Source organism: Mobula birostris, chromosome 16 (assembly GCF_030028105.1).
Source record: "Mobula birostris isolate sMobBir1 chromosome 16, sMobBir1.hap1, whole genome shotgun sequence".
NCBI lineage: Eukaryota > Metazoa > Chordata > Chondrichthyes > Myliobatiformes > Myliobatidae > Mobula > Mobula birostris.
The window spans coordinates 17,611,807-17,631,653 of record NC_092385.1 but is presented as its reverse complement, the minus strand read 5'-3'; the positions used below and the strand labels follow the sequence as shown (position 1 = coordinate 17,631,653).

At 40.2% G+C, this 19,847-nt stretch overlaps 2 protein-coding genes across 4 annotated transcripts in view; one reads left to right on the top strand and one right to left on the bottom strand.

Annotated features, from left to right (window-relative positions):
- acad9 (acyl-CoA dehydrogenase family, member 9) overlaps window positions 1-5,964 on the top strand; it is a 68,145-nt gene extending 62,181 nt beyond the window's left edge. The window contains exons 18-19 of the mRNA XM_072280358.1: window positions 3,107-3,288; window positions 3,676-5,964. Coding sequence (XP_072136459.1) covers window positions 3,107-3,207 — 101 coding nt within the window. The 3' untranslated portion in view covers window positions 3,208-3,288; window positions 3,676-5,964. The remainder of the gene's footprint in view (window positions 1-3,106; window positions 3,289-3,675) is intronic.
- The window catches only part of cfap92 (cilia and flagella associated protein 92 (putative)), a 125,399-nt gene continuing 108,910 nt past the window's right edge, over window positions 3,359-19,847 (bottom strand). For all 3 annotated transcript variants that reach the window (XM_072280356.1, XM_072280355.1, XM_072280357.1), the window contains 3 exons: window positions 14,631-14,775; window positions 7,567-7,745; window positions 3,359-3,604 (listed from right to left, as the gene is read on the bottom strand). In XM_072280356.1, coding sequence (XP_072136457.1) covers window positions 3,590-3,604; window positions 7,567-7,745; window positions 14,631-14,775 — 339 coding nt within the window. In that variant the 3' untranslated portion in view covers window positions 3,359-3,589. The remainder of the gene's footprint in view (window positions 3,605-7,566; window positions 7,746-14,630; window positions 14,776-19,847) is intronic.

The following is a 19,847-nucleotide window of genomic DNA, read 5'->3' as shown; positions in this document are numbered from 1 at the left end:
CTCATTTGATGCTCCAGCCACCTCAAATACCTCAAAAACTGGAGTGGAAAGCAGCCATCCTTGATCACAGAAGACTGTTCAGAAACATGAAAACCTGGTAATTTAATTTGTGATAGTTGGTCTGGGCATGAAATTTCTAGCATTGTGAGTGAATAAAGAGATGAGTATTTTTAAATCCAACTAAAGAGTGAGCAGTTATCAAATATAGGGAAGTAATTTGTGGAGAAATTATTTAAGCCTTACTTTGAGATTTGTTTTTGTATTCAGCAATTCCCAGAGTGTTTGGTAATGTATGGAATACAGTAATTAAATTTTGCAACAGAAACCCTTCAATGAAGTTATGGACGAAATGGGAGGTGAGGACCTCGATAAAATCACTGTCACTAAAGAGATAGTGATGAGCAAACTAGAGGGCCTGAAGGTAGATAAGTCCCCTGGTCCTGATGGGATGCATCCCAGGGAGCTGAGGGAATTGGCGGAGGTTTTAGTAGACGCACTGGTAATCTCTTACCAAAATTCTGTAGACTCTGGGCAGGTCCCAGCGGATTGGAAGACAGCAAATGTCACGCCACTTTTTAAAAAAGGATGTAGGCGAAAGACAGGCAACTATAGGCCAGTTAGCTTAACATCTGTAGTCAGGAAAATGCTTGAAGCTGTCAAGGAAGAAATAGCGAAACATTTAGAAAGGAGTGGTTCCATTAGACAGATGCAGCATGGATTCAGAAAGGGCAGGTCCTGTTTGACAAAATTACTGGAGTTCTTTGAGGACATAATGAGTGCAGTGGATAGGGGGAAACATTGATAATTTGGAAGAGGGGACTGAGTGTAGCGTAGCAAAATTTGCTGATGACACTAAACTGAGTGGAAAAGCAAATTGTTCAGAGGATGTGGAAAGTCTGCAGAGGGATAGAGATAGGGTAAGTGAGTGGGCCAAGGTCTGGCAGATGGAATACAACATTGGTAAATGCGAGATCATCCACTTTGGAAGGAATAGTAGAAGAGAAGATTATTATTTAAATGGTGAAAGATTGCAGCATGCTGTTGTGCAGAGGGACTTGGGAGTGCTTGTGCATGAATCGCAAAAGGTTGGCCTGCAGGTGCAACAGGTTATTAAAAGGGCAAACGAAATGTTGGCCTTCATTGCTAGAGGGATTGAATTCAAGAGCCGAGAGGCCATGCTGCAATTATACAAGGTACTGGTGGGACCACACCTGGAGTACTGTGTGCAGTTTTGGTCTCCATACTTGAGGAAGGATATACTGGCTTTGGAGGCAGTGCAGAGGAGGTTCACCAGGTTGATTCCAGAGATGAAGGGGTTAACCTATGAGGAGAGATTGAGTCACCTGGGACTATACTCTCTGGAATTCAGAAGAATGAGAGGGGATCTTATAGAAACATACAAAATTTTGAAAGGGACAGATAAGTTAGAAATAGGAAAGTTGTTTCCATTGGTAGGTGAAATGAGAACTAGGGGACATTGCCTCAAGATTCAGGGGAGAAAATTTAGGATGGAAATGAGAAGAAACTGTTTTTCCCAGAGAGTGGTGAATCTATGGCATTCTCTGCCCAGGGAAGCAGTTAAGGCTTCTTCATTAAATATATTTAAGACAAGGTTTGATAGATTTTTACATAGTAGGGGAATTAAGGGTTATGGGGAAAAGGCAGGTAGATGGAGCTGAGTTTATGGACAGATCAGCCACGATCTTATTGAATGGTGGGGCAGGCTCGATGGGCCGGATGGCCTACTCCTGCTCCTGTTTCTTATGTTCAACTCATAAGCCCATGCCAGCTCCCCAAAAGAGTTATCTGCCTTTCTTATTTTCTGCAAGTAAGTTAAAATTAAAAGTTACTGGATTAAATTGGCATGACTTTTTTTTCTGAGAAACTTAGCATTCCCTGAGCACTTTAAATGTTTATACGTGTACTTTTGAAACAGTTTTAGAGTTATTCACTCTTTTTGTCAGGGATATTTGCAGACCAGAGTGATAATGTATTGAAAAGCTATGAGCACCCACCATAATGTCAGAAAGCTGACGAACAAGCTGAGCTATATAGCCTTAAGAAGAACTTATAAATCTAAATTCATATGCTAAGATAAACTCTGGATGGAAGGCAAACAAAAAAAATCTAATTTGGTTGATCTATATGGTGGGTCTTCATATGGAATAGATTTCTGGATGTGGTAATTGTGATGGGGGAAGAAACAATTGTTGCTATGATGAGATGTTTCTTGTAAGATAGCCACATCTATCTTTATTTATCTTGCAATGCCTGATCCTTGTCAGTTTATAATTAGTGTACTTGTTTCTAAATGTTATAAATATTTAAAGTATAACATGATAAAAGTTACACATTTATAGCTTTATAATGAGTGAGTGTAATGTGTAGAGTTGGGCTTTGAGGATTTGCTATTTTTATGGATTAGTGAAACCCTTTTTGTAGATTATCCTTTGACTTGTGTAACAGATGAATAAGATCGGTATTTAAAAAATCTTTTTTTCTGTGCACAGGGATAATCTTTTAATGCAGAATTGCAAACATTAATCGTTACTCTGTAATGGGGATACTTGTGCATTTTAGAAACTATCCTTGGTTCTTTCTCAGAATCCGTTAGTAAACATTAATATTTATCTTGTACTGGATATTATTGTAGACAGTGCCACTACTTGATCTGTAAATGCTTGTCTCCCAAGTTACTCAATAGTAAATGAAAAAATTGATCGTGATAGACTATTAGAAGGGAAATTGAATATGTTAAGTTTAAAATCAAAGTCTTTTGCCAAAAGACTAGGTAGTAATGTTCTGTTCACTGAGATTTACAGATGGCCATATTTTGAGAGAAGAGCACAGCAAATCAATTCTCAGATATGAATGATAAATCTCTATCAGGTCACCATCAATCTTCTACTTCCAGGGTAACAACATCCTAGTCTATGCAGCCTGTCTTTGTAACTCGGGCCCCTGAGCTCAGTCAGCATCCTCAGATCTTTTCTGCATTCTTTCTAGTTTAATGCCAATATTGCCAGTTTTATCTATATCACTTTTCTTGGCTTTATCAGGTGCTGATCAATGATATTATTCCCTAATGCTTTTTTTTATTTATTAGATTCTCCTGAAAATCTTGATGACAGCATTAAGAAAATAGCACAGCAAGTGCTGGACAAGCGAGCATATATTTGCTCACACCCACTTGATCGAACTTTCTAAGAAATATTTGATCATGGTTATGGTCAAGTTGCAAATAAACCTGGATGTAACTACCTGACAATAAAACATCTGCGATTAAAAGTATGATTTACTGAATAATTAAAACTATTAATTCTGTACATAATTTTAATTGTACAATATAATTCAGAAGTTTTGTTCAGTAACAGATTAAAGCAATGTATTTATGATAGAGATGACCAAGCCACTTAAATATGTTCTACATTGGTTTGAACAAAAATTACAAATATTGCCAAGTGATGAATCAGGTGACTGGGTATATGTTATCATACTATCTTAGAATGATTATATTGCTATATTGTTGTCTTGAGAATGATGAGTCTTTAGCATATCCTTATTAGGCTTTCAGACATTGCCGATGTGACTACTTCAGTACATGCTGAGGAAAAATGCACAAAAATAGCTTTAATTTGAGATCAAAACTAACCTATGATATTGTTTTCATTTTAGGCTTCAGAATGATTAAAGTCCTGGGATTGGAGAGGTAGCCATTCGTACAATCACATCATGAACTTTAATATAGTACACTGAAGCAATTCTTAAAAATACAGAACATTTGTGAGAGAATATTGTCACCGTTAGTTTGTTGCACATTTATGGCAGATTCTGATTAGCTTCAGGGAATTTTTAGTGATTATTCAACTAAGTGCCTAGATTTGTCCCATCAGAATTTATTCAGTCCCAAATCAGAACAGATGAATATTCTTCCATAGAAGGTACCTGTGTGCAGATAATTGGTCAGAACCTCTCACAATTAAGAGTGCAATGTAGCCAGTTGAGCCAAAGTTATAAGCGGCCATTAGAGAAATTGGATTAGTTCACATTTATTAAGTGGTTTCATGGTTGAATCAATAATTCATTTGATATCTAATCAATTCTGCTAAAGTACCAATAATCTAGATAAAGAAAATGATTAAGAAAATCATGTCCGAGGTCAGCAATTTACTTGTGTTCTATGCTGTAGCAAGGAGTTGTATTAGATGCATTTTCTATTTATGCTTATCACTTAAACCTGATGCATCTGCTTAACCTATCAATCTGGAGATTTCTATATCAAGAATGCCAACAATTATATGTGACTAGCTTTAAAATCAGATTAACTTTGAGTAAGATGAGGCCCTCTTGGTAGCATGTTTTAGTATGATACAGTATACCCGGTGCTGTTTTATATGATGGTTATTAATGTCTTCTCTTGGTTTCTCCAATTTATTGGAGACATTTTAATTTCTGTCTCAGGCATTTTGGAATTTTAATCAAAAACATTTGATGCCAGCTGAAAGTGGAGAAGTTAGGGTAAAATGGGTGGACTGACTGGGAGTGACACTGAACTCTGCATACAAAGGTTGTAAAAATGAGATTCTTTGTGAGATTGTTTTCATTATTGGATAGAATATAGAGCAGAGGGGTTTTAGATAGGCTGTAGTTAGAGGAGTATGGAAGCCCTATTATGAAATTCAATGGCAAAAAAAAATGGAGTAGGTGGTCAAAGCGCCCGTGAAAGCAAACAATGTTATGGGAACGGCAACACTTTCCTTGGGTGAGATATTTATCTCAAAGAGGCAGTTTCTGACTGAACAAGTTAATACTGTTAACTGAACAGTGAGGAGAATCTTTTGGTGGAAAGAAAGATGTAAAGACATATCCATTGTAGCTCTAGTTATGTTTATGCAATTGACTTAATGCGTTGACTTTTTGAGATTAATAAGGTCTCCACAGATAATGATTTACTATTTCAGAAGGCTTCTCAATCTCCAAAAGCAACTTGGCAAAGTTATGCAATGAAATGCCACCTGCCTTCAAAGTTCAAAACAAGATTCATGGTTAAATCCTACAAATAAATAGAAGTTGGTTGAAGAGCAGAAAACAGTAATTATTCTTAGTATGAGTTTTATACTGGGAATAATTGTGTATCTTTGGGACTGGAAAAGCAGAATAATGGCTAATGGAAAGCCAATATGATACTCATCAAAAATAAGCATGGATATAGGATGATTGAATCATCCTACTAAACTGACTTTGGGCTGAGTTTATCCTCGGTAGCCAAGAAAGAAACAGTCACCCATCTATGCATCAGGACAAAACAACTGAGCAGTATGGTGGCCCAGGTTTCAGGAACTGATCAGATTGAAAGAGGTATAAAATACTAAGCACTGACAAATTTTGTTCTGGCTGACTTTTTCTCAATTAGATATACACAAGTTCTATAAAATAAATAAAAACAATGAATGAAATAAAATCAGGGTACAGCAATAAAGTTTGGAATTATTTTTAAATAAGAATACAATATCTTAAGTGACAGTTTGAGATTGGAACACAACAGATGAGAGCAGGCAAGGATACTGGGAGATCTCCACCCTTCAAGAATTACTATTAAACATTGTACTTGCATCTAGACTTCTGGTTTATCATATTCTGAACAATGTACCTCGAATAACACATGCATTAAAGTAACAAACTACTTCAAGAGAAGAGCTATATTCTGCAATTTGATTAGTCTGGATTGATGTAACAAAAATTCGAAACGAATAAAGCCTTCAGCTGGTTGAGAAAATTTAATTAGAATTGTAAAATATTTACTAGAGGTCAATTTTGGGAATTCACTTGATTGTAGTTATTGCTAAAACCACTTGAATACCAATGACTGCATTCTTTAATTTCAAAGATAACTAGTATTAAATTATGGAAAAACAAGTTCAATGTATGTATTCACTTTTGAATAAATTATTGATTTTTGTGAAATACAGTGTCAAGCATTATGTTCAGTGAAATATTAGACAATGGTTAGAATGCTTTTTTCGGAATTCAGTAGCCTAATTTACCAAGGTCAGGATTTTTTGTTCATGTCTTTGTAATGATCCTAGCACTTAAAAGAATATCCCAGGTTAATCAAGGGTTCATTACCGAGAACTGGCCGTAAGAGTCAGCACAGAAACTGGCCTTTTGGCCCGTCTTGTCCATACCAACCCATTTCAACTGGCCTAGTCCGATTGACCTGCACCCACATACCCATCCAGATCTCTCTTAAACGTTGAAATTGAGTTCACATGCACCACTTCGACTGGCAGCTCATTCCACACTCTCACCACCCACAAAGTAGTTTCTTCTCATGTTCCCTTTAAACTTTTCACCTTTCACCCTTAACCCATGACCTCTAGTTGTAGTCCCACCCAAACTCAGTAGAAGAAGTCTGCTTGCAATCTTCCCTTATAACTGAGGTCCTCTAGTCCTGGCAACATCCTTGTAAATTTTCTCTGTACTCTTTCAACCCTATTTACATCATTCCTGTAGGTAGGTGACCAAAACTGCACACATTACTCGAAATTAGGCCTCACCAATATATTTTACAACTTCAGCATAATATCCCATCTCCTGTACTCAATACTTTGATATATGAAAGCCAATGTGCTTAAAGCTTTCTTACATATTTAAAGCCTTTGACCCCATCAACCTGTGCTGCCACTTTCAATGAATTATGGACCTATATTCCCAGATCCCTTTGTTCTACCATTCACTGTGGAAGACCTACCCTGGTTGGTCCTAAAAAAGTACAATACCTCGCACTTGACTGCATTAAATTCCTTCTCCCATTTTTTCCAGCTGGTCCAGATCCCACTGCAAGCGATGATAGTCTTCCTCGCTGTCCAGTACGCTCCCAATCCTAAATTATCATCTGCTAATTTGCTGATCAAGTTAACCACATTATCATCCCAATCATTGATATAGATGAGGAGCAACAATGAACCCAGCACCAATCCCTGCAGCACTCCACTAGTCACAGGCCTCCAGTCAGAGAAGCAAGTACCCACAAATCCAATGTCTCATCCAATTTACTACTTCGTCTTGAATGCCAAGCAATTGAACCTTCTTGACTAACCTCTCATGCAGGACCTTGTCAAATCCCTTATAAAAGTCCATGTAGACAACGTCCACTGCCTTGTCTTCATCATCTTTCCTGATAAATTCCTTGAAAAACTGGTCAGACACAACTTCCCATGTAAGATTAAATCAATTGCTGTACATTTTGTAGCATTCTATCTACATACACCTGCTTTCATTTCACTGACTAATTGCCCCTAATTAAACCTAAATATAAACTGTATCCAGTCATTAATGAATCCTATGAATTTTTTTTATTACTACTAGCTTGAAAATTGATTTAAAATTATGGGAGAATTTGTATAAGGTCAGATTTCTGTAAGGTAAATCTGTAACCCTGGGAGCCTTGGTATTTCAGAACAAACAGCAGATGAGAGAAAGAATGGGGGGGTGGGGGTGGATAAAAAGGATTTTCTGTGCAGACCCATCAAAAAAACAAGTTCTGTAAAATATGTGGGACAGTACCTTTTGAAAAATTGCCGGCTTGAGACAGACTGTCACACAATTGTCTAACTCCAACTTAGCTTCTAGTCTGGTTGATGGTAACTTGGGGTTTGTAGTGTCTCTGTAAGGTTTAAGCTTTTTATGCCAGTCCTCATAACCTTTGTGAATGCTTTCAAGCTGTTCAGCTCTTAAAGTATCACCTAAAATATAGAAAGATTATAGCATTTTATAGTTAAAGCAAAAAAAAAATCACTATTATACAAAATATCGCACTCAATGTCAGCAAGACCAAGGAAATGATTAAGGACTTTAGGAAAAGGACGTCAGGAAAACACACAACTGCCCTCATTGAGGGGGTCACATTCTTGGGTTTCAACATCTGAAAAGTTCTACCGTTGGCCCAACAATTTGATGCAGTCACGGAGAAGGCATGCCAGCTACTCTACTTTGGAGTTTGAGAAGATTTGGTACATCTTGCAAATTTCAAGAGGTGTGAACTGGAGAACATTCTGACTAGGATAGAGGCTGTAGTTCCCAACCAGGGGTCCATGGACCCTTTGCTTAATTGTATTGGTCCGTGGCATAAAAAAAGGTTGGGAACCCCTGCTGTAGAGGGTTGTAGATTCAGCCAACCCTATCACAGGCACAATCCTCCCTACAACAGGCACATCTTCAACAGACCGCCTTCCATTGCCCAAGACCCTCACAATCCTGAACATACTGTCTTCTCATCAAGGAGGAGATACAGGATTCAAAATAATTTAGTAACAGCTTCTTCCCCTCCAGCATCAGATTTCTGAACAGTCCATAAACACTACCTTGCTTATTTTATAATTTGTAGTAATTTTTTATCTTTGCACTGTACTGCTGTCACAAAACAACAAATTTCACAGATACTATTACTGCGTAATAGTAAAGACCAGTTAGCTCAGCATCCCACACGGTAGTATGTTGCCTTTCTGAGCGCAATTGAGCGCTCTTTACCAATCTGGGATTCAAACAAAATTATGGAAAGGATGTAAAATAAACTATTCCATGAAATGTGAAAATAAAGCAGATATACAACCCCTGTATTTTATTACATGGATTGAGACAGACTGTTACTACGTGGCAATCCATTACTATGTGGCAGGAACATGTCATAGGGAGAATTAGAATTTTACTGACCCAGAACAGAAATACCTAATTCTTTCATTTGTTTAATGCAAATCATGATCACTTAAAAAGTGATTTGTATTAAAAATGTTAAAATATTTAGATTTGCATATTTACAAACACTTAAATAATCTAAAGACTTTAGCTAATAAAACAATGTTCCCCTAAATACATGATTTTAATCCAAGTTCAACACACTTTATTGTCATTCAACTGTAAACATGTAACTGACAAAGAAATGGCATTCATTTCTAGAGGTGTACAATGTAAGAGCAGGGATGTGATGTTGAGGCTCTATAAGGCACTCATGAGACCACACTTGGAGTATTATGTGCAGTTTTGGGCTCCTTATTTTAGAAAGGATATACTGACATTGGAGAGGGTTCAGAGAAGATTCACGAGAATGATTCCAGGAATGATGGGGTTACTGTATGAGGAACGTCTGGCAACTCTTGGGCTGTATTCCCTGGAGTTCAGCAGAATGAGGGGGGATCTCACAGAAACATTCTGAATGTTAAAAGGCCTGAACAGATCAGATATGGTAAAGTTATTTTCTATGGTAGGGGAGTCTAGGACAAAAGGGCACAACCTCAGGATTGGAGGACGTCCATTTAGAATAGAGATGCAGAGAAATTACTTTAGTCAGAGGGTGGAATTTGTTGCCATGAGTGGCTGTGTAGGCCAAATTATTGGGTGCATTTAAGACAGAGATAAATATGTTCTTGATTAGCCAGGGCATCAAAGGGTATGGGGAGAAAGCAGGGGAGTGGGGATGACTAGAAGAATTGGATGAGCCCATGATTGAATGGTGGAGCTGACTCGATAGGCCGAATGGCCTACTTCTGCTCCTATATCTTATGGTCTTATGAAATAATGCTCCTCCAAACCAAGGTGCACAAGTCAGTACAGATAACTCTCACGCATAACACAACGTAATATTACCACGAGTAAATTAACAAATAATAAGATGCATTCACCACACAAGTTAAAAAGTATAATGCTACTGGCGCTTCAGGTGTGATGAGACCTGGGTGGTGGCAGGGAGTTCAGTAGTCTTATGGCCTGGCAGAAGAAGCTGTTTCTTATCCTAACAGTTCTTGTCCTAATGCTATGGTACCTCCTGCCTGATTGAGGTAGGGGATCAAAGGGATTGTTGGACGTATAGGAGGGATCATTGACAATACTAAGGGTCCTGCGTACGCAGTGTTCCTGATGAAAATCTCTGATGGGCGGAAGAGAGACCTTGATGATCTACTCATCAGTCTTCATAATCCTTTGCAGGGTCTTGCAGTCAGATGCCTTGCAGTTCCTGTAACCAGTCAGTGTGCAGCTGGTCTGGAGACTTGCAGTGGTTCTCCTTTAAAAACTGGTTAGAATAGGGGTGGGGGTGGTGAATGCCTCACCCGCCGCAATCTCCTCCAGAAGTGAAGATGCTGCTGTGCTTTATTGGCCAAAGAAGTGGTGTTGAGAGACCAGGTGAGATTGTCCATTGTGTACTCCCGGAAAGTTGGTGCTCCTAACTGTCTCCACAAAAAAACCATGTATGTGCAGTGAGGAGTTTCATGAATTTCCATGAAGACCAAAATCATCTCTTTGTTTTTGTCCACACTGAGTCTCAAGTTGCTGGGCTTGTCCCATTCCACCAGCATCGTCGTTGATGAGGCCAACCACTGTGGTGTTATCAGCGAAGTTGATGAGTCGGTTTGAGCTGGATCTAGCAGTGCAGTGATGTGCTGGCAGTGCAGCATGAACAGCAGTGGGCTGAACACGCAGCCTTGGGAGCGCCGGCGCTCAGCGTGGTAGAGCTAGAGATGTTTCTGCCAACACGGACTGGCTGTGACCTTTAGTCAAGAAATCCAGTTATAGAGAGGTGTTCAGACGCAAGGAAGACAACTTATCCACCAGCCTCTAAAGGATGATCGTATTAAATACTGAGCTGAAGTCGATGAACTACATCCTGGCATATGAGGCACCAATTACCAGATGGGACAGGGCAGATTGGAGTACAGAGGGTGTGGCATCATCAGAGGTCCAATCTGAGCGATAAGCAACTGGAAAGGGTCCAATGTAAGCAGAAAGATGGGATTTAGTGCAATCTATGACCAGTCATTCAACCCATTTTATTACTGAGGTCAGTGCCATTGTACAGTAGGCATTGAGGCCAGTTAATATCACCCTGTTGGGCACTGGGATAATGCTGGCTGCCTTGAAGCCTGAGGGGACAGTGGACTGTTCCAGAGAGATGTTGAAGATGTCTGTTAGATGTCACATCAGCTGTGGCCCCCCTTCAATTTTTTAGGTAATTGGAAGTCTTCTGTGTAAATTTGATTACATTTTGATAAATCCAAGATTGATTTTTTAATTACTTCCAAACATTAACATTACTTCCAAAGCACAGAACCATTCTAGTGAAGTTTGGTCAGCGACATGGGAAATAGCTGTTTGGGATGCACTGGTAGACTAGTGGTTAGCGCAATGCAATTGCAGCTGAGGGCATTCCAGAGTTCAGAGTTCAATTCAGGCACCATTTATGAGGAGCTTGTACACCCTCACCATGATCATGTGCGTTTCCTCCGGGTGCTCCAGTTTCCTCCCACAGTCCAAAGATGTACTGGTTAGCAGGTTAATTGGTCACTGTAAATTGTCCTGTGATTGGGGTAGGGTTAAATAGGTGGATTGCGAGGTGGTACGGCTTGTTGGGCTGGAAAGGTTGTTTCGCACTGTATCTGTAAGTCGTCGTCATGGCTATCCCTCCAGATGGAGGATGATAGTCTCCGTTCTGTTGATCTACAAATTTATGGGCTCTCAAGTGGCTTATGGGTCCAATCCTGGCCTTGAAAGTCCTTCCGCATTCAGGACAGGTAGTTCCAGATGGCAGATCAGGCTTTGGTTGTTGCTGCCTCTCTTTCCATTTTCTTCTCTTTTCTTCTAATTCTGCACATCTGCTGGCTTCGAAAGTTGCTGTTCCTTCTCGGACGATGGTTTACCAGAGTTTCCTGTCCTTGCTATTGGTTTCCCAATTGTTGATGTTACATTTCTTCATGTTGGCTTTTAAGACGTCTTTGAATCTCATCTGTTGTCCACCTCTTTTACGTTTGTCTTCTTTAAGCTGGGAGTAGAAGATTTGTTTCGGCAGAAGTTCGTCTTTCATCCGAACAACATGACCGCTCCATCTTAGTTGGTTCTTGATGACGTAGGCTTCAATGCTTGTTGTTTTTGCTTCACTTAGCACACTGACATTGGTTCTTCTATCTTCCCAGCTGATATTTAAGATGTTTCGAAGACAGCGTTGATGGAACTTTTCAAGTGCTTTCAGATGTTGTCGGTATGTTGTCCAGGTTTCTGTTGCATACAGGAGTGTTGGGATTACCTCTGCTTTGTACGCTAACATTTTAGTGTCTGTTCAGATGTCACGATCATGAAAGACTCTTGTTCGGAGGTGTCCAAAAGCTATAAGTAAATATCGGCTAGTTGGAGCAAAGTTCATAAAGTTTCCCCTTCTCCGCTTATCCTTGCACATCCCTCCAATTCAGACGGTTTGTTTTTGGTGATGTTTTGCTAATACAGGGTTTAATTTCAGCTACTGAAGCTCAATCTCTCTGTACCCATTATGCTGAAGCAAATTAAAATGAAGAAGTGCTCAGTTATCTTCATATTAGTTTCTTCACCAGATTTAATGAGGCACACAAACAAACGTAAGTTACATTGCTGTGATGAGAACAACCAAATAAAGGAAGCATAGCCTGCATGGTGTGGCTGTCGTGGGGCCAGCATTTAGTTCCCAGCATCCAGACTTCAGTTAAAAACAAAAACTAGCCAGCCACCCCTGAGCGTAGTTATGCCTCATCTTTGATCAAGCATCAACTTCTCTGGGACGTCTATCAGCTGGGGCCATGGTGCTCACATTTAGTCTTTTACTCTGCATCCACCAACATGGTTACTGTACCTCCTCCCTGATGGTAGTAATGAGGAGAGAGCATGTCCTGGATGGTGAGAGTACCCAATGATGGACACCACCTTCTCGAAACTGCATGGTTAGCACACGAGGGTGTACACAGCCTGGATCAAACATGATCCAGTACAATGAATAGATTGTTTATGATCTCATTGTAGAGCGGATAAAGGGCGTACTCGTGCTGTCATAATCAATGGAAAATGCAGCTCTCTTTGTTATCAGAGTGCTGATCTCCAACGCCATTGTTATAACTGAGCAGCCCACTGAAAACAAGGCTGTAAACTTTCACTTATACGGCAAACGGAATGACCTCTTACCTTCCCAAAGTGCCTTACACCCAATGAACTAAGTGAATTGTGCTCACATGCCTGTCCAGTATCCTCCATCTACAAACGTAGCAGCAGTAACACATTTTAATAAATGGATCAGTAACTCCACCAGAGGGTTGTGTTTCACTCAGGTTATACCCTCAGACTATTTCAAGCTACGAGGGGTGATTGACAAGTTTGTGGCCTAAGGTAGGAGTCAATACTAGAAAAACTAGCACATTTATTTTTCCTACATTTACACGCTTAATCCAGCAGTCGTGAAGCATACGGATCCCTTCTTTGTAGAAGTTGGTGTCTTAGACCTCCAGAAAGTGGTCCACAGCCAGGGTGATTGATAAGTTTGTGGCCTAAGGTAGAAGGATATGAGTTACTAACTTCAAACTTTCTGCATTTTCACTCAAAGGGTTGATCTGCATGTGCGTGTAACAACAGCTGTATAACTCATCTCCTTCTACCTTAGGCCATAAACTTATCAATCACCCCTGCTGTGGGCCACCTAGAGGTCCAAGACGCTCTCGTTACATGCACGTACAGTTCAACTCTTTGAGTGATAATGCAGAAAGTTTGAAGTTAATAACTCATCTCCTTCTACCTTAGGCCACAAACTTATCAATCACCCCTGTTGTGGACCACTTCTACAAAGAAGGGATCTGTATGCTCCACGACTGCTGGACTAAGTGTGCACATGTAGGAGGGGACTATGTTGAAAAATAAATGTGCTAGGTTTTCTAAAATTGACTCCTTCTACCTTAGACCACAAACTTATCAATCACCCCTCGTATTAAAGGTCATTTTTGCTGGTTTTTTTGTGAGAAATCATAGACAAGTCTTATAGTTTAAAAGGCACGTGAGCTCTTTAAGATTTTGCAAGTATTTAGCAGGGGATATACATCCTGTGGCCACTTTATTAAGTACCTCCTGTATCTAATAAAGTGGCCACTGAGTGAATATTTGTGGTCATCTGCTGCTGTTGCCCATCCGCTTCAGGGTCTGATGTGTTGTGCATTCAGAAGTGCTCTTCTGCACACTACTGTTGCAACGCGTAGTATTTGAGTTACAGTCGCCTTCCTGTCAGCTTGAAGCAGTCTGGCCATCCTTCTCTGATTTTTTTCTTGTTAACATGGCATTTTTGTCCACAGAAATGCTGCTTACTTGATTTTTTTTTTTAATCGCACCATTCCTGTAAACTCTAGAGATGGTTGTGACTGAAAATCTCAGGAGATGAACAGCTTCTGAGATACTCAAACCACCCTGTCTGGCACCAACAATCATTTTACGGTCAATGTCACTTAGATCGTATTTCATCCCCATTCAGATGTTTGGTCTGAACAACAAATGAACCTCTTGACCATGGCTGCAGGCTTTTATGCATTGAGTAACTGCCACATGATTGACGGATCAGTTATTTTCATTAACGAGCAGGTGTACACATACACTGGCCACAGTGTGTAGAAACTGACTATCTTGGTGAATAGTTCAGGATAAAAGCACAACTTTAAATCAGAACCCGATTTAGAAAAGTTGGTGAGCAGGTGTGCTAGAACTATAACATGAAACATTCCTTTAATTCTCACTGTTTGATAGATATTCTGTTTTGAACTTACAAGGTCTTTAGTAATAATTTGACTGATCAACCAAACACATACCGGCCAAGTGAATGCTGACTGGCACTGGAGCAGCTTGTACTTTCTTGTACAATTCAAAATCCTTATGCCTTTCACTCCATTTCCATCTATCTCGACTCTTGAGCAATGGTTTTAGGTTCTCATTTAGAACGTTTTCCTTCCAAGGCTGAAAGAAAAATTGGAGAGTTTGCCGCATGTCCTTCAAAAAGTCATCTGTGAAAGAACCTATGAACAAATCAACTCCATAGGCCTTGTCGTACATCTCTACCTGAATTGAAGGCCAATCTGGATCTTCCGCCAGATTGGAAGCCCAACGGTTGTGCTAAGTATGTCCTCATTAATACACAGTAAAATCAGTGACCCAAGGGCACCTACTGGCCGCTACAATGCAGTTCATTCAGAGTTCCACTGCTTCAGACACCACAGCCAGAGCATACAGGATGAATTTAAGCAGCAATATTATTGGAGGGAAAGGAGAGTATTCCTGGATCAGTGTAAGGATGCATTCCGCAATCCTTACAAAGATATGTTGGACTCTACCGCTGCAGAGTCTGAAAAGTCAGCATGAGTTGCAAAGTCTAATACTGAAATGAGGGCCAACTCAAACAAAAGCCGCCTTCAATAAAAAGGTGCACTGTTGATTCAGCAGGAGTCCAAATGCCAGTCAAATTCTACAGGACATTTACAGTGTTGAGCACATCACTGCTGTGTTCACTCAATACCCATAATAAACATCAGTTAATACGATAACTGCAGTTAATGAGAGACACGTAAACTGACTCAGAGCCGCATCCATAGTCTCTTTTCTGTAGCATTAATCACTGATTACTGAAATAAAGGAATGCAGGTGACCCGTTGAGGAAATTAAGTTCTGTTTTTCCTAAAATCGCCACGATAGCATAGAGGTTAGTGTGTCACTATTACAGGTCAGGAGATCAATTTCGACATCATCTGCAAGGAGTCTGTATGTCCTCTCCGTGGAATGAGAGAGTTAACTCCAGGTGCTCAAATTTCATCTCACAGTCCAAAGGTGTACCAGTTGGGAGGTTAATCGGTCATTGTAAATTGTCCTGTGATTAGGCTAGGGTTAAATTGGGGGTTGCTGGGCAGCGTGGCTCGAAGCAGTGGAATGACCTATTCCATGCTTATGACTAGTGTTAGAAGTGTTAAAATTCCTTGTGGTGAACAATCTAATTGCTGTTGTCATGATATAATGTATTATAATAATGCTTATCCTTTCTGACATTAGTAATATTCCCACATGATTTACAGCCAGCATACGATGACAACAAGGTAGCTTTAAATTAGGGTCACCAAATAATTAAAGTGTTGTTTTTGGAGACCATGTGGCCTTTTGTACCATTCCTGGCTTCCAACTATAGCTATCACTAATGCCTGGGTCATCAGTATTTTCTCATTTCTTTGTAATTTACTTTGACTGACTTGGATATAACCAGCAAGTTATCCAAAACGCTGTACTATCATAAACCTGTTTGAAAAATGTCTTCCAGCTCACTCACTTCTCTGACACTAATGAACCATAGAACCATAGAAACTACAGCACAGAAACAGGCCTTTTGGCCCTTCTTGGCTGTGCCGAAACATTTTCTGCCTAGTCCCACTGACCTGCACACGGACCATATCCCTCCATACACCTCCCATCCATGTATCTGTCCAATTTATTCTTAAATGTTAAAAAAGAACCCGCATTTACCACCTCGTCTGGCAGCTCACTCCGTACTCCCACCACTCTCTGTATGAAGAAGCCCCCCTAATGTTCCCTTTAAACTTTTCCCCCCTCACCCTTAACCCATGTCCTCTGGTTTTTTTCTCCCTTTGCCTCAGTGGAAAAAGCCTGCTTGCATTCACTCTATCAATACCCATCATAATTTTATATACCTCTATCAAATCTCCCCTCATTCTTCTTCGCTCCAGGGAATAAAGTCCTAACCTATTCAACCTTTCTCTGTAACTGAGTTTCTCAAGTCCCAGCAACATCCTTGTAAACCTTCTCTGCACTCGTTCAACCTTATTTAGATCCTTCCTGTAATTTGGTGACCAAAACTGAACACAATACTCCAGATTCAGCCTCACCAATGCCTTATACAACCTCATCATAACATTCCAGCTCTTATACTCAATACTTTGATTAATAAAGGCCAATGTATCAAAAGCTCTCTTTACGACCCTATCTACCTGTGACACCACTTTTAGGGAATTTTGTATCTGTATTCCCAGATCCCTCTGTTCCACTGCACTCCTCGGTGCCTTACCATTAATCCTGTATGTTCTACCTTGGTTTGTCCTTCCAACATGCAATACCTCACACTTGTCTGTATTAAGCTCCATCTGCCATTTTTCAGCCCATTTTTCCAGCTGGTCCAAGTCCCTCTGCAGGCTCTGAAAACCTTCCTCACTGTCTACTACACCTCCAATCTTTGTATCATCAGCAAATTTGCTGATCCAATTTACCACATTATTATCCAGATCATTGATATAGATGACAAATAACAATGGACCCAGCACTGATCCCTGTGGCACACCACTAGTCACAGGCCTCCACTCAGAGAAGCAATTCTCTACCACCACTCTTTGGCTTCTTCCATTGAGCCAATGTCTAATCCAATTTACCACCTCTCCACGTATACCTAGCGACTGAATTTTCCTAACTAACCTCCCATGCGGGACCTTGTCAAAGGCCTTACTGAAGTCCATGTAGACAATATCCACTGCCTTCCCTTCATCCACTTTCCTGGTAACCTCCTCAAAAAACTCCAACAGATTGGTCAAACATGACCTACCACGCACAAAGCCATGTTGACTCTCCCTAATAAGCCCCTGTCTATCCAAATGCTTGTAGATTCTGTCTCTTAGTACTCCCTCCAATAATTTACCTACTACCGACGTTAAACTTACTGGCCTATAATTTCTCAGATTACTTTTCGATCCTTTTTTAAACAACGGAACAACATGAGCCACTCTCCAATCCTCCGGCACGTCACCCATAGACAGCGACATTTTAAATATTTCTGCCAGGACCCCCGCAATTTCAACACTAGTCTCCTTCAAGGTCCGAGGGAACACTCTGTCAGGTCCCGGGGATTTATCCACTTTAATTTTCCTCAAGACAGCAAGCACCTCCTCCTTTTCGATCTGTACAGTTTCCATGATCTCACTACTTGTTTCCCTTAATTCCATAGACTTCATGCCAGTTTCCTTAGTAAATACAGACGCAAAAAACCTATTTAAGATCTCCCCCATTTGCTTTAGTTCCGCACATAGCCGACCACTCTGATCTTCAAGAGGACCAATTTTATCCCTTACAATCGTTTTGCTCTTACTATACCTGTAAAAGCTCTTTGGATTATCCTTCACTTTGACTGCCAAGGCAACCTCACGTCTTCTTTTAGCCCTCCTGATTTCTTCCGTAAGTATTTTCTTGCACTTCTTATACTCCTCAAGCACCTTATTTACTCCCTGCTTCCTATACGTGTCATACAACTCCCTCTTCTTCTTAATCAGAGTTGCAATATCCCTTGAGAACCAAGGTTCCTTATTCCTATTCACTTTGCCTTTAATCCTGACAGGAACATACAAATTCTGCACTCTCAAAATTTCTCATTTGAAGGCTTCCCACTTACCGATCACATCCTTGCCAGAGAACAACCTGTCTCAATCCATGTTTTTTAGATCCTTTCTCATTTCTTCAAATTTGGCCTTCTTCCAGTTCAGAACCTCAACCCTAGGACCAGATCTATCCTTGTCCATGATCAAGTTGAAACTAATGATGTTATGATCACTGGAACCAAAGTGCTCCCCTACACAGGCTTCTGTCACTTGTCCTAACTCGTTTCCTAACAGGAGATCCAATATTGCATCCCCTCTAGTTGGTCCCTCTATATATTGATTTAGAAAACTTTCCTGAACACACTTTACAAACTCTAAACCATCTAGACCCCTAACAGTATGGGAGACCCAATCAATATATGGAAAATTAAAATCCCCTACCACCACAACCTTATGTTTCCTGCAGTTGCCTGCTATCTCTCTGCAGATTTGCTCTTCCAATTCTCATTGACTATTGGGCGGTCTGTAATACAATCCCACTAATGTGGCCATACCTTTCCTGTTTCTCAGCTCCACCCATAAGGACTCAGTAGACAAGCCCTCTAATCTGTCCTGTCTGAGAACTGCTGTAATATTTTCCCTAACAAGCAATGCTACTCCCCCACCTTTCATTCCTCTGCCTCGATCACATCTGAAACATCGGAACCCTGGAATATTAAGCTGCCAGTCCTGCCCCTCCTGTAGCCAAGTTTCACTAATTGCTATAATGTCATAATTCCACGTGTCAATCCACGCCCTCGACTCGTCTGCCTTCCCCGCAATACTCCTAGCATTGAAATATATACACCTCAGAAGATTTTTACCACCACTCACAACCTTTCTATTAGTGGATTTGCTTGAACTTTTAACATCATTTATTTTCACCCCAGCCCCACTGTCAGCTCTGGCACTCTGGTTCCCATCCCCCTGCAAATCTAGTTTATGCTGACTCTATTCACAGTTAGCCATTTACCAATTAAGAGAACATTTCCAAGATCTTATTCTCTCAAATGTCTTCACAATGTTGAGTATTTCTTAGAACTCTCAGATACACTGAATATATTTATATTTTATAATCTTATACTTGTGATTTCACTTTCACATCCCTGGTGTCACAGAAATTCTGTTCAATCTTTATCATGATTTAAACATGACAGCATATTGTCTGAGCTTCACTGCATCTATGTCATGTTAATACCATTTACCCTTTCCCCCTAGAGGCACAGAACCCACAGAAAGCAAGGAGACTGCTTACATGTCTGCTGATTCTGTCTGCTCTTTGAAAATGTTCTCCAAATTACCCACACCCCTGTGGTTTCCCCCTCCTGCAGAACTTTACTTTTCAATTATACACCAATCTCCTCTTGAAGGTAATTGCTGAATCTGGATCCTTGCTTTTAATAATCTGTTTACCGACACTCTTCCTTTGCTCCATTGAGAATAAATCCTGAAAGTGTTTTATTCTCTGATCCACCTCCCAGCTGCACTCTATACTTACTACTCATTGTTAAAAGCCTTTAGCAGAAAACAATGTGTGCAATGTAATTAATTACACTGCATAAACAAAAAGTAAAGCTGGAATGAATGCAGCCAGGCTGGCTTTTCTGATAAATTTAATTAAATACCTTTTGA